General features: G+C 38.2%; 1 protein-coding gene across 6 annotated transcripts in view; it reads left to right on the top strand.

Annotated features, from left to right (window-relative positions):
* The window catches only part of LOC126922040 (hemicentin-2-like), a 568,705-nt gene that overhangs the window by 450,519 nt on the left and 103,003 nt on the right, over positions 1-15,183 (top strand). For all 6 annotated transcript variants that reach the window (XR_007712641.1, XM_050734213.1, XM_050734214.1 and 3 more), the window contains one exon: positions 14,435-14,643. Coding sequence is in view for 5 of the 6 variants with exons in the window: in XM_050734213.1 (XP_050590170.1) it covers positions 14,435-14,643 (209 nt within the window). In the remaining variant the exon portion in view is untranslated. The remainder of the gene's footprint in view (positions 1-14,434; positions 14,644-15,183) is intronic.

Genomic DNA, 15,183 nt, shown 5'->3' with positions numbered 1-15,183 from the left:
AGTCGGCAGTGTGGTACAAATTGGCAAGTTATTTTTGAAAACAGTCATTTTTGTATTTTTTGATGATTTTGGTTAACTTCCTGGTTGCGTTATTTAGTTTGAGTTTATCGTCCGGTGTTCTATGGGCCTGCCATACTCATCTTAGTCTCCGTTTTTTTGTGATTTTGTTTAATATGTAATGGGGATATTCGTGTTTGCTGATAGAAGTCTTAGTAGGTGTGGAGGAGCGGATAACGTTTATTATGCTCGTGTTTAAGTATTCTGTGGCTGTATCAATATCTTCCTTTGTTTTTAGTGAAATTGAGGCAGAGGTTGAGTGATTAAAGACTTCTCTAAAGAGCTGCCAGTTGGTGAGTTGGTTGTGAATAAGACCATTAGGTGGGTTCTCGATTATTGCCGAACTGACTGTTGCTATTACGGGGGAATTGTCGGAAGTGAGTTCAGCCGAGGAGTTGATTTGGACATATCTAGGCGAGATATTTTTGGTTATGAAGAAGTCGAGTAAATCGGGGATTTTGTTTGTGTCAGTGGGCCAGTATGTGGGTTCATATGTGATGAGGTAGTTGAGATTGTTGGTGGTTATGCTTTTCAAGAGATTTTTGCCTCTTGCTGTGACATGTCTGCTGCCCTATTGGGTATGTTTGGCGTTATAGCCTCCTCTAGCTACGAATCTATTGCCTAGGGCGTCAAGGAAGCTGTCGAAGTTCTCTTTAGTAATCGAGTGTCTGGCAGGGCAGTATACTGCTGAAGTGGTGATTGTACCATGGCAGTCTTCTATTGCTACGCTTGTGGCTTGAAGGTAGTCTTTCTGGAATGATGGAAGCTCGTAATGCTTAATGCTGGATTTGATGATGATTCCGGTGCCGCCGTGTGCCTTTCCACTGGGATGTTGCATATGGTAGAAGTTGTAGCCGTGTATTTTAAGGTAGTTTTTGTCGGTGAAGTGGGTTTCAGATATGAGTATTACGTCGATTTGCTGTTGTTTTAAGAAGAGTTCTAGTTCAAATTTGTACTGAGCTAGACCGTTGGCGTTCCACAGAGCTATACGCATTGACTTTATTTTGCTTCTGTGCGTATTAATTTATCCATGAAGAGTGTTAGTAATGAAAGTAAGTTGTTGATTTGTTCTGTTTGCTTCTCTATTAGTTTTTCGAGTCTGGAGAAGTTGTCTGTGTTTTGTGAGGTGGGAACACTATTTTCTGAGTGGCCACTGTGGGTTTTCGTATTGTTTATATTTCCTTGTACTGTCTGAGCATAGGGGGATTGGTGGTGTGGGGCATTTTTGGGATCTGGGTTCTTCGTTGGTTATCTCCTTGGGTCTGGGTTTAGGGTACTTATTATTGTGCAGTGTTTTATAGGCTAAGCATCCTTTGTAGTTCGCAGGATGCTCTCCTTGACAGCGGATGCACTTCGCGTGGGTTTCTGGGGATTTAGTGCATTGGTCAGTGGGGTGACTCCCTGTACATTTTACGCACCGGGAATTATGGTTGCAATATTTATGCGTGTGGCTGTACCTTTGGCACCTTTTGCATTGTATTATCTCTTTCTTTACAAGAGGTGGTTCGATCTTAACTATAGAGTTCATCAGCCGATTGATGTTGTAGATTTCTTTGCTATTTTGTTTTTGTTTTATGTCAATGAAAAGTAAGGATAGTGGGTTTTTTGTGATTCTATGCCTAATGTTGCTGATGTTAGTTACTTCGTGGCTGTGCTTTAAAAGTTCGTCTAGATCGACTGAGTGGTGGATGTTGCGTAGCACCACACGAAATGGTCTTTCTTGCTTGAGCTGGTAAGTGTGGAAGTTGGCATTCAGGGTTTTTATCAACTTTGTTAATTTTCTATAGGCGTCTGGGTTGGTCGGCAGAATTTTTACACGGTTGTTACTAATTTTCAACTTATAGTCCTCCTTAATGATATCTTTTTCGATAGTCTTTGTCATTGTTTGTGTGTCAATGACATCGTCAATGAAGAGTGGCGGGAGACGGGAAGTTCTTTGGGTATGTTGTCTTTTTACCTCTTCGGTTATGTCAATAGAATCTTCTGTTGTCTCCAGTATCGCGAACCTGTTGTGGGTGGTCACTTGGCTAGCTGGTGGATTAGTTTGACTCTTGCTCACATTCGTCGTGAATGCTTGCAGCTTGCGTTTTTTCGTGTGCGGGTCGTTTGCAAAGAGGGATGTATTACCCTTTTGCCACGGGGGAGGAAGAGCGGCGCTGTTGTAACTTTGCTCCGGAGAATCCGTTTGAGATGATTGGGCCATCATCGATCTAGTTAATTCAATTTGAAATAACTAGTCGAGAGGCTGTGTTTCGGGTCAGAGATTAGTAGCGTTGGATTTTCTATTAGCACGTTCGCGAACACTTGACTAGATTTGTTAGATTCGCTTTCGACAGATGGGCGTCGCGTGTTGTTTTGTGAACTTCACAGGGCACTGGACACACGTCTGCACACTTCGGCACTCACCAGCAAACTCCTTTTCATTCCTGAATGCATTTTCGATTCTCTTCTTTTGTAACTTTAAAATCTTTCATTATGTTTCTTCCGTTTTGGACATGAAATAGGTATTACTTGTTAAATATATAGTATAATATTAAAATTATTAGTATTTTTATTTTCATCTATAAAGCTAACCATTTTGTTGCATAGGAATAACAGTTTTTTCGTAACGTTGATCTATTTCCTACATTTATAGCCGCGCTTAGACGAAACTGAAGTAAGGAAGTAAACAGTTAGGTTATGTCGTTTTTCTATTGTTTTGTATGCTCGACCAAAAAGAAATTACATTTCATCTTAATCACGTGAGCTCTCGTGTATGATACGTCCAATAAACGTTGTCATAGGTTGATTTATATCTCTATTGAAATAAGTTATTCAATCTATCGTCAGCAGTGGTGGTATCCCTTAATTTAATGTATAAATGTATTTCGTTTGATTTTACGTTAGGTTACCTACTATTTGATTTAAAGCTTCCCTTAAAGATTTTATTCGAAACGTCGGACATAAATTTTCTCTTCTTGGCGTTATTAATTTCATTTAACATTTCAGTGGATAAATCTCGTTCGATTAATTTAAGAAACGATACGTAATTTACTTAATTTATAGATCGAAATAAATACCTATAAAAAATTAGTACCCATTGCATAGAGAATCATACAAAGTTCTCTCTCCAATGATGGTAATACGTGTCATTCCATTATTATCCTCCATCATTTTTCATTTATTCATTGTGGATCACTAATGGCCTGTGATATAATGGACAGGTTGCAAGTGATAAATATGGCACACCTAATGACATTATTATGCGTTTCACGACGATATGCCGACAGTTCAATGATAAAAACATCAGCATAATAATTCAGGAAGCTCAAATGAAAACGTTCGCTTAATCCGAAAGCTTGAAAACGATTTTATACTTCGTTTTAAAATATTAATTCCGATGCAAAAATATCATACATTTCTTTTTAGCTTACGCTAAATCCAATTTAATTTAATTTGTAATTGAACCTTTCAGGGACCACATTGATCGAAAAATTAATCTTCTACATGTTCGTCTTTCTTCTAGGAAAACAAACATATATTTCAATTCTGTTAAATAAAAATATTCGTCATGTTACACAATACAATTGCTATAAGTGTATATATAATTGTATTATAGAAGACTGGTGTTTAACAATTAAACACATCGATTACACATTAAAACGTCAATGAAGACTAATTTTGTAGACCCGTTTAATTTTTATTCGACGATAAGTTGAATTATAATTCACTTTCCCTAATATTGATTTTGACTAGTGGAATATGTTATTACCTAAAGTATCGAACAATTTGACAAGAATCGTCTTTTTAATAAAGTGACAAACATAATTTTCAAAAATTTACCCTGTAACTTAAAATACTCTTCATATCATGTCTTTACGAAAAATGTACCTACTTACAGATTTAAAATATTTGTTACTTGGAAATTGTGTACCCGGGTAATGAGATCAACATTTCTAGAAAATGACGTGGATCAGTTTGGCCATCGAAAATCTTAACCATTACTCGGACTGAAAATTTCAAAGCCGTCCTAATTTTATACTACTCCAACGTACAAGAGATGTAATTCTAATCCCAATATTAATAAAAGAAAAATGGGAATAAAGTGTTCAACACAGCCTAATACAATTAATTGAATCATCCGCAAGCATTTCACAGTCCCGGACTGGATATATTCTTCAATATTTTTTACTCTGAACTATTTTCAAAATTACCAGTACATATTTATCAGAATTTAACCGATTAAAATTTCAAACCAATCATCGACGAATCAATAATGTTCGCGTGATCAAAAATTCAAATATTCCATGATATTTCGCGCACAGGTAGAAAAAACACATGCTCAGGGTTAAAAACGTGGGCAAGAGGGAGAATCCGTGATATTACGAGCGATAACAACACGAGATGCAACGCTCCGATTACATCGAACATTTCTCGTGGCTTTTAATGCAGTCGCGCGAAAACAGAGACGCGCGATATTCCGTAGCAGGGCCGCGTCAATTTTCCCAATAAAAGCGTTCCTCGTGATCGGTTGCTTGCTTTATATACGCCTGGAAAGTTTATTAGACCCGCGAGCAAACATTTGGAATGCTTTGGCTCGCGTTTCACAGAACTTAATATCGCAGCTGCGAAGAAAGAAAACAGAAGTGGAAACTCGTTCACATTGCTAGGTCGACTTTTCCCCGTTTCTGCACGAGCTTTATCTTTCAGAAAAATATCACCAGCGCACAGCGTTTGTACTACAACGCTAGATTTAGCGCGGCTCACTGGTGGTTTTACATGTAATCACGTAAATTACGTGACATCAACAATAGCGTTCGGAAGTAATACGACATTTTGGTAGGTTTAAGCTACATACGTCTATGTCTACGTCACATAACAAAATATACCAGTATATAGCTATGTTATATAGCTATATTATAGCAAATTTGTGTAACATGTTGAAGAAACAAAGAGAAAAATGTTATACATCTACAAACAAACAAGAGATGATTCCTTATGAAAAAATAAAAAAATAAAATTCAAACGATAACATCTTTTGCCCGATGCCTAGTTTTCGAGAAAACTAACTTTGGAAATTTGTTTGATACATGTAAATTTGATAAGTCACTGACTAGGTACGAACAAACAATAAGAAGTAAGTTATACTAAATGCGAAAATAAGTGAAAAAGGCGAATAAAATTTTTCTGTTTAAGACTTCATTTTCAAGAAAATTGAGTTCTTTTATTTTTAATTAATAATCGGTCTAGTACACGAGTATGATAAGTTTTCAAATTTACTTTTTTCGCAAACGAAACGTCTTGCGAACAAATTTTCTTCTACATTTTCTACTTATTTTCACATTTACAATAATATCTTAACGATTCTTTTTTCCCTTTAGCCTGGAATTAGCCATGTTCAAGTATACTTCACAAATTTTCGAGCTCGACGTTCTCGTTAAGTTAAGTTAAGCCTCGGACGAAAAGATTTTATTCTATATTTTCTTCTTGTCTTTTCATAAAAAATCACCTCACGACCGTTTTGCGCTGTTACTCGGCCGCACTCTTTATAGTATTCTGTACAGAATATATTTACGCGCAATATATATTTACAAATACGCGCCATGTAACATTTTTTCTGTTATATAGTGTATCAAGCTATATAATAAAGATGATAAGGGAGCCATCTTCGATTTTGATGATTATCAAATATGTTGTAGAGTTTAACATTTTGTACATTTCTTCTATTCATATAACTGGCAGTTGTTCTTAGTCTTTGGAATAAAATCTCACATAGTTACCAAAAAGGAATTGCATCGTCATCCCCCCCTTCTGGAAATAGATTCCCCTTGACGCAACACGAAGCTCCATGACCCGCCACAATCGATTAGTGTAATATGATCCAATGTCAGATATCTTTTTTTATTTATTAGAATATTTACAATCAATTCTCGTTGAGAATTTTCAGTAACTTCATTTGGCGTGATACAATGACATGGTTTATAATAGTTTTATATTGTTGGTTCTAGTAGGAACTAAGGATTTAATCTAAAGGGTATTTTCTTTTTAGTCTGCGGAACTGGTCCGTCGTGTCAAGTAGTTGGGTGACTAATGGGTTGTGGTGGTTGTTGACTCTTGCGTTATATCTGCTTCTGGACTTGTATATTTCATCTTTGACTGTAGGTATCTTGAGGTCGCGGTGGATTGTTTCGTTGGTAACATACCAGGGTGTATTTATTAGGGATCTTAGCGTTTTCGATTGGAAGCGTTGGGGTATTTCAATGTTGGAATTACTTGCTGTCCCCCATAGTTGGATTCCGTAGGACCAGACAGGTTTTATTACGGTCTTATAGAGCGTAATTTTCTTCTGCGTGCTTAGGTTGGAGCGACGGCCAATGAGCCAATAAAATTTTTTGAGTTTGTCCCTGAGTTGCTTCAATTTGTTTGTGATGTGTTGTTTCCATGTTAATCTCCTGTCCAGAGTCATGCCCAGGTATCTGACTGTGTCCTTGTTAGGAACTGTTATGTCGTTAATGGTGACCTGAGGGCAGGTTTGTTTTCGCAGCGTGAAGGTTTTCGCAGCGTGTGTGGACTTTTTTTCATTAATTTTGAAGCCCCATTTATGGAACCACTTTTCCATTGAGTTGAGACCTCGCTGGAGAGTGGATGAGGCAATTATCGGGTTGGCGTGGGACACTAATAGCGCTGTGTCGTCAGCAAATGTTGCTATAATTATTTCTGTTGATATTGGTAAATCGGCAGTGTAGATGGAGAACAGCAGGGGTCCGAGGACACTACTTTGGGGTATGCTCGCTTCTATTGGGAATGTTGTGGTAATAGCATCTAAGTATTTAACCATGAATTGTCTTTTGGTTACGTAGGACTTTAGGATGGAGTAGTAAGTGTGTGTTAGGACTTTTTGAAGTCTGTAAAGAAACCGTTCATGCTATACTTTGTCGAATGCCTGTTGAATATCAAGGAATACCGCTGAGCAGTATTTTTTCTTTTCGAGGGTTTGGGTGATAGTGTGTGTTATTCGTTGGATTTGTTCTATTGTGGAATGTTGCTTCCGAAAATCGAATTGATGATCTGGCAGCGTTTTCAGATCCTCTAGGAGTGGAAGTAGTCGATTCGTTAGCAACTTCTCGAATAGTTTTGACAAAGTGGGTAGAAGACTAATTGGGCGATAGGAGCTAGTTTCGTGTATTGATTTCCCGGTTTTGGGATGAGTGTAATCAGTGACGTTTTCCAGATTTTGGGATAGTATTCAAGGCGAAGAATTGCGTTGAAGATTGCGTTGAAATGACTGCAACCCTTTTTACAGGTAGCTCCTTAATTGCTTTATTACTTATTTGGTCATGTCCCGGTGCTTTCCTGGGATTCAGACGATGGATTAATTCTGTAACCTCTAGAGAAGTGAAAGGTTTAATGGGGGGAGACATTTGGAAGGGAGAATGCAGCTATTCTGTTATTTCCGGAGCGGTATTGAAGGAATGAGGTTTAAAGACGTTGGATAAGTAGTTAGCGAACAGGTTGGCTTTTTCTATAGGGCTTCGTGCCCATCCGCCTTGCGGACAGCGAATTGGAGGGATTATTTTCGGGGGACGCGCGAGTTTCCTGGAAGTCTTCCATAGTGAGTAGTTGGAGTCGGCAGTGTGGTACAAATTGGCAAGTTATTTTTGAAAACAGTCATTTTTGTATTTTTTGATGATTTTGGTTAACTTCCTGGTTGCGTTATTTAGTTTGAGTTTATCGTCCGGTGTTCTATGGGCCTGCCATACTCATCTTAGTCTCCGTTTTTTTGTGATTTTGTTTAATATGTAATGGGGATATTCGTGTTTGCTGATAGAAGTCTTAGTAGGTGTGGAGGAGCGGATAACGTTTATTATGCTCGTGTTTAAGTATTCTGTGGCTGTATCAATATCTTCCTTTGTTTTTAGTGAAATTGAGGCAGAGGTTGAGTGATTAAAGACTTCTCTAAAGAGCTGCCAGTTGGTGAGTTGGTTGTGAATAAGACCATTAGGTGGGTTCTCGATTATTGCCGAACTGACTGTTGCTATTACGGGGGAATTGTCGGAAGTGAGTTCAGCCGAGGAGTTGATTTGGACATATCTAGGCGAGATATTTTTGGTTATGAAGAAGTCGAGTAAATCGGGGATTTTGTTTGTGTCAGTGGGCCAGTATGTGGGTTCATATGTGATGAGGTAGTTGAGATTGTTGGTGGTTATGCTTTTCAAGAGATTTTTGCCTCTTGCTGTGACATGTCTGCTGCCCTATTGGGTATGTTTGGCGTTATAGCCTCCTCTAGCTACGAATCTATTGCCTAGGGCGTCAAGGAAGCTGTCGAAGTTCTCTTTAGTAATCGAGTGTCTGGCAGGGCAGTATACTGCTGAAGTGGTGATTGTACCATGGCAGTCTTCTATTGCTACGCTTGTGGCTTGAAGGTAGTCTTTCTGGAATGATGGAAGCTCGTAATGCTTAATGCTGGATTTGATGATGATTCCGGTGCCGCCGTGTGCCTTTCCACTGGGATGTTGCATATGGTAGAAGTTGTAGCCGTGTATTTTAAGGTAGTTTTTGTCGGTGAAGTGGGTTTCAGATATGAGTATTACGTCGATTTGCTGTTGTTTTAAGAAGAGTTCTAGTTCAAATTTGTACTGAGCTAGACCGTTGGCGTTCCACAGAGCTATACGCATTGACTTTATTTTGCTTCTGTGCGTATTAATTTATCCATGAAGAGTGTTAGTAATGAAAGTAAGTTGTTGATTTGTTCTGTTTGCTTCTCTATTAGTTTTTCGAGTCTGGAGAAGTTGTCTGTGTTTTGTGAGGTGGGAACACTATTTTCTGAGTGGCCACTGTGGGTTTTCGTATTGTTTATATTTCCTTGTACTGTCTGAGCATAGGGGGATTGGTGGTGTGGGGCATTTTTGGGATCTGGGTTCTTCGTTGGTTATCTCCTTGGGTCTGGGTTTAGGGTACTTATTATTGTGCAGTGTTTTATAGGCTAAGCATCCTTTGTAGTTCGCAGGATGCTCTCCTTGACAGCGGATGCACTTCGCGTGGGTTTCTGGGGATTTAGTGCATTGGTCAGTGGGGTGACTCCCTGTACATTTTACGCACCGGGAATTATGGTTGCAATATTTATGCGTGTGATGCCAGATATCCCCGAGACAAGTTTCGTATGTACCAACTCAAAAACGAAACTGTTCTATTTCTGACGTTTTTTAAATTAAACTTTTACTAATGTACTTATGAGGTCTTTCTGATTAAAACGAGACCAAACGTAATATATATATATATGTCGGAGATGAAAGAACACCGGCACCTTCCCTTTGGAACTTTGGGAAGATCCCTTAATACTGTAATCTAGATTCCACCATAGCCGTAATTAAGAAATCGTTGTCATTCGATCTAACTGTATTTATTTGAGATTTATGATAGTGATCTCGGGCTCGAGGCGACAACCAGTCGCCGAACGTAGTCGCGGTCAAGTGATGAACGTTTTGTCTAACAAAGGCATGAAGTAACTCTATAGCTCTCCTTAAAAGAAATACTTAGGACGGGGCACGACGGTAAGCATTTCAACGATTTCTGTCCCGTGGCTCGCCACACGCAGACTCTATTCTTTGAGTAAGATGATTACCAGATGTCGACGCGTCTCCACAGTACATGTTCAGCTAGCCCGAGGACCCGCTATAAATCTTAAGATCTGTTTAACTAAAGTCCTTCAAACCGACAAACAGTCCTCGTCTCAACTACGAGAAAATAGGAGAAATCTATTTTTCTCACCAACGACGCTTCCTCTTCTCGAACTTTCTCTTAAGGGCGGCTAGCACCCTTCCCTAACCACCAACATGGAAATTGACCAATTAACAGTAACGCCAATTTCCCTCACTTTCCGAATGAAGGCTTTTTCTCCACGAATCCGATGATTTCGTGCCCTTAGGCACACCCGTCATAGTTTTCCTCGACAGCGTTACCGTGATGGAGAACCACTCTCCGGTACGATCTCAAAGACGATTCAAGTAACTCTCAGATACGTAGTGATTGCCTCGTGCATTAACATTGAGTACAACTTAGACGCTGAAGAAAAGTAGAGTTCGTCATCCCCTTGACCGCGGATTCGTTAGTGAGCCTAGGATCATTGTCATTAGCTTCTCGAGTATCTAATTATCGCGATTACTCGTCCAATTCCATCATAGTCATATTTGCACTAGTAAATATCTCCTTTATTGCATAATGATCACGTCTAGCACCAATAGGGATTCGTTTCACGCCCTCAACCCTAACTCAAATCTTAACGCCAACCCGACATATATATATATGATATAATTTGTATTAGATTTACTCACTGATAGTTACTATCATTTATTTAATTATCCTTTATTACATACGCTAATATGCTCCAAATTATATCGTATTTAGTGTCATTTTAATCAGAAAAATGTAACAAAAGTGTTGGTAGTGGTTTCATTGACCACAAATCGAAACTAAAATATTTTCATTTTTGAGTTAAAAGTCTCAACTTATCGGGAGCCTTTAATATTTGCCGAACGCTTCGACTATCAATCCCTCTTTCTCTTTCACCCGCGTTGTCCCTTACTACGTTCGGCACAGCTAAGATCTCAATTTTGAGGTATAGAATCGTTCCTACTTCTCCATAGCTGCAACACTTGAGTCTCGAATTTCTGGCAAATGTCGAAGGTTTCTGTATGTGCAAAAATGTCCCGTCGCACGACCTTAGTTTCGAAGCCAGATTGGGTTAGTAGATAGTAAAACATTAATCTGGACATTGCAAGGCGACCTGCCATGCGAATCCCCTTATCAGTACTAATATAAACAATTCTGGCCGGTCGCATCACGGCGCAACCGGGTTAATCTTATTACTAGCCCAATCCAGCGTGAAAACTAAAACCGACCGCCAGTTACATATACAGGAAAAAATTGTTCAAAATGTTGAGGTCTACAAGATCATTTCGAAATCATCGAAATCGGAAGTGGCTCTCTTTTTGCGAATACGTATTAAAAAAAATTCAATAATACTGGTAACTTGTATCTTGTGACTTGTAGTGATAGCATCGCTGCATAATAACTGTATTTTCGAGCTATCGCGGGGAGACGCGGTCGCTAGAATACGCGTCAACGGGAGTCGTAAATTCCCGTTACGATTGTAATAATCGACACCACGAATAGTTCGATCCCCTTATTTCGGTTAGGATAATAGGGGTGGTTGTTCTAGTATAACACAGAGTTATTCACAGAGTTATAAAAATATATATTTTCGACACTTTGTACAATCACACAAATTAGTAACGCCGTTGATTAAGATACAGGTAACGAAGAAAAGGATTATTCATGGATGAGAGAATTCGTGTATATGTTGACTTTGATTGACTAGCGAGACACTTTGAGAGCCGTCGGAACTCTCGGACCTGTAGGTACTGTGAGAGCTGTAGGGAACTCTCGGACCTGTAGGCACTGTGAGAGGTATAGGGACTCTAGGAACTCTAGGCATTGTGAGAGCTGAAGGAACTGTCGGAACTGTAGGCACTGTGAGAGTCGAAGGAACTTTGAAGTTCGTTCTGATGTGATTACGGAGGAAAGCTCGGTATGGGTGTGCCCTTTGAACGAAGAACGCGGATTCGTTGCTCACATTTTTAGTTAGGAAAGTGAGGGCAATGATCCGCGATGCCGATTGGTTATGACCACTGTTGGGAAATGAAGATGGGAGGAAGAAGCCTCCTACCAACGTGGTTCTTGGGCGACATTGTTTATGGGAAAAACCAGCTTTTCCGTTAGGCAACTATTTCGTTCTTCCCATTTGCTTTCTCCGTAATTTGGAAAAATGTACAATAGACCTAAAGACCTTTTAAGTACCAGTTATAAACTGAAGATACTTGCAGGATTAAAGGTTCCTGCAAGCTAATATGATGGGGCCTTAGGTTTATTGAGGGTTTCTCTAATGATGCTTCGCTTTGACAGTCAGACAATGAAGGACGTCGCGCGGACCTTTTCACGCGACGTAACAATAACGTTAGTTCAATTGTGACTTTGTTTTCATAAAAATTGTCTTTCGTAGTCGATAAACATGGAGACACTGTGGATTTCAATTGAAATGATTCTTCATGTTGATAGAATTACGTTGTTCGATTATTTAAAACCTGCTTTTTTTGCATTTTCGTGATTAGAATATTATTGCAATTAGGATATTAATGTAAATAGAACTTTGTAAAAGTGTTATACATTGCAGGATTAATTTAAGAATTGATTATATTGGAATACATACAAACACAGAAATCGAAATTGAAGTGTGAAATTTTATAAATTTATTTATTGAATTATATTACATGAAATTAACATGTTATTGATTCAATTTAGCCATCGAAGAGTTTGATAATCGTAGGAAAATATCATTCCGAGTTAGTGCCGCCAAATGTGAATTTCGAAACATCAATTGGTGGAGATGTGTTACATGTTACAAACAATTGTGTTCGACCGTTCGCGGAAAGACACGATCTCGAGGAAGCACGTTAACGGAAGTTGTAAATTCCTATTACGATTATACAATCGACGTTACGAAATGATCGATTCCCTATTTCGTTTAGGATAATAGAAGTTGTTGAATAGATTATAACATTCAGGTGACAGGTTATAATTTGCACTTTATTCCAATAACTTGTAGACAAGATGGTTACGCTCGGTGCGTATAGATATAAGTTAAATAGGTGACTGATCTAAGAGTGTGTGGCGGCACTCGACAACAAATACCGCCACTTGATACTAACTACTAACGGACACGGCAGCGCAGTTGTTGGCGCAACTGTCCTGTTTTTGCGACCAGGTTTTCAGGACAGAGATAGGAAGAAAAAACAATATAGTATGTAAGCACCGCTCTACAGCGTCTTAAAATTTAATTTATAAATTGTAATGCTAAAAAATGTAATTCCGACACACAAAATATTGTATGGCTATGTCGTACCGTCACATATCGGTACTTTTGCCGAAACCACCCCACAACCGAAGTTCACTGTTTATTGTGAACAACAAACATATGTAATACTCAAGTACTGGCAACAATAAACGAAAAAAAAGAGCAGTTGTTAGCGCCTTAGGTTTCGAATGTTCGGGACCCGGGTTCGACTCCCGGCGCCCGTGATCCAATTTTTCTTCCACGCATCAAAATAGAAGAATAATTAGCAGTACCCCAGCAGCGACATCTACAGCCGGCAACTAAAACTATCACGGACAACACATACTACCTCAAGTGGAAACCCGGTCAAGAGATGTTGATTGTTCTAAAGATGGAAAATCAGTAAAGTTCGGTGACGATGTTCTTGCAGAGGAAAACTCTTGCTGGGTGTTGGTCACCCCATCACTCATCGCTTGCAGATGGAAATCCCAAGAAAAATAGGAAAATCCACGTTTCCCCACTTTTTACCTGACGAAGCAATAACCATAAGGAACCTGTTGACTTGAAGATGTTTTATACCAATTAACGTCCCTAACGGTAAAATCGAAAAACTGAAGTTTATGATAGTTCCTTAGGATTATTGCGGTTCGCTTAATTATAGTTGCACAGCTAGTGGTCGCCTCCACCGTAAAGAGTCACCGGACATAATAAATTGTAATATGCATGATACCTTATTGTTTAACGCAATATTTATCAATAGATATTACGAAAGTGTATTTGTAATAATGTAGTGAAACCCGTTTCCTTCGAAACTAGGAAACGAATGGAAACTCAGTTTACGAAGATTTGTCGCTAAATGAGAATGTGACATTAATAGAACTAGGAATAATTGCGATGCTAAATGTATGTTTCATATTTTACGCAAACATAAAGAATTCTCTTAATTTAAACAATATCTTTTGTAAAAAAGAATAACTAATAGTATATTCATACATAACATCTAATTAACAAAATTAAGAACAAATATCACTTTATAAGTTTAACCAAAATTAAATTTCGAGGAAGGAAATGTTAAAACTCTTTCCGAATAAAAATTTCCAAAATCAAATACGATATGAATATCCTCTTTTCACACAAAAATTCTATAACATATTTAATGTAATACTCCTAATATAACATATACAATCAAAAATATACTTCACCTAATAAAGGAAAAGACTCACTTTTTCTTCATTTCAAAATTCAATGCCCAAAATCTTAGAAATTCTTTTGGATGTTCAAAGTCATTCCATAAGAATAATGCTAAAGTTGTTACAAGAGAAACTCAGTACTCACAAATCGACAGTAAATGGCGTCATTATTTATTCCCAGCAGTATTTGAAAAATCATTAAAGTCTTTTCTCAAGTACAGTTTCCAGTGCATCGAGCATCGGAATGCGTCTTCCTAATCTCAACTTCTAGCATTTTCATCGTCAGCTAACCATGTATACGATGCTCGTCTACTTACAGTTTCGACACAAGGACGCAAAGCACCCTGGAACAAGGAAAACACTGGCAGGATATCAGCCTCGACAAACGTGCCTTCTTCAAATACTCGGAGAAACCCGCGAAACTCATCCTCGAGTCTGTCCGTGAGAGTGACGCCGCAGTTTACAGATGCAGGGTCGATTTCAAGCAATCCCCGACCAGGAACAGCAAAGTCAATCTCACGGTGATCAGTAAGTGTTCAGCAGATCAGGATCTTCGCCTCGTGGTTGATCCTTTTCCGCTTGTTTTTCCCTTGCATTTATTTCCTCCTTCCCTTTCTATTTTCAGGCACGATCTAGGCGCGAAATATTTCGATATTGAGAATATAGAAATCGATAATGTATTCTGTGTTATATCGATACTATGCTATAATGTTCATAGAGTTGGTTTGCTAGAAGAATGAAATAAATTAACGTCTTTTGGAATAAAAGATAAGATTTATGTTTGAGATAGAAAGTTATTACCAATTCATTGATTTTTTAACAATATAAATATTTTGTTCCATATTTTTCTGTGTACAATATTTGCAAGCTTTTTTTATATGTTTTTTGAAGATTGGGTTGAGATAGAAAATTATTAATTAATTAATTTTTTATTATGCAAAAGTTTTGTTCCACACTATTTCACTATATAATACTGTAAGAGATCATTTAAAAAGAAAATCTCCATTTCGATTCTATATCTTTATACTATACTATATATATTTATTTATATTTATAGAAATACGAAAT

This window comes from Bombus affinis, chromosome 11 (genome assembly GCF_024516045.1).
Source record: "Bombus affinis isolate iyBomAffi1 chromosome 11, iyBomAffi1.2, whole genome shotgun sequence".
Lineage (NCBI taxonomy): Eukaryota > Metazoa > Arthropoda > Insecta > Hymenoptera > Apidae > Bombus > Bombus affinis.
Note: the sequence above shows the minus strand (reverse complement) of the source record. Positions and strands in the feature narration are given on the sequence as shown.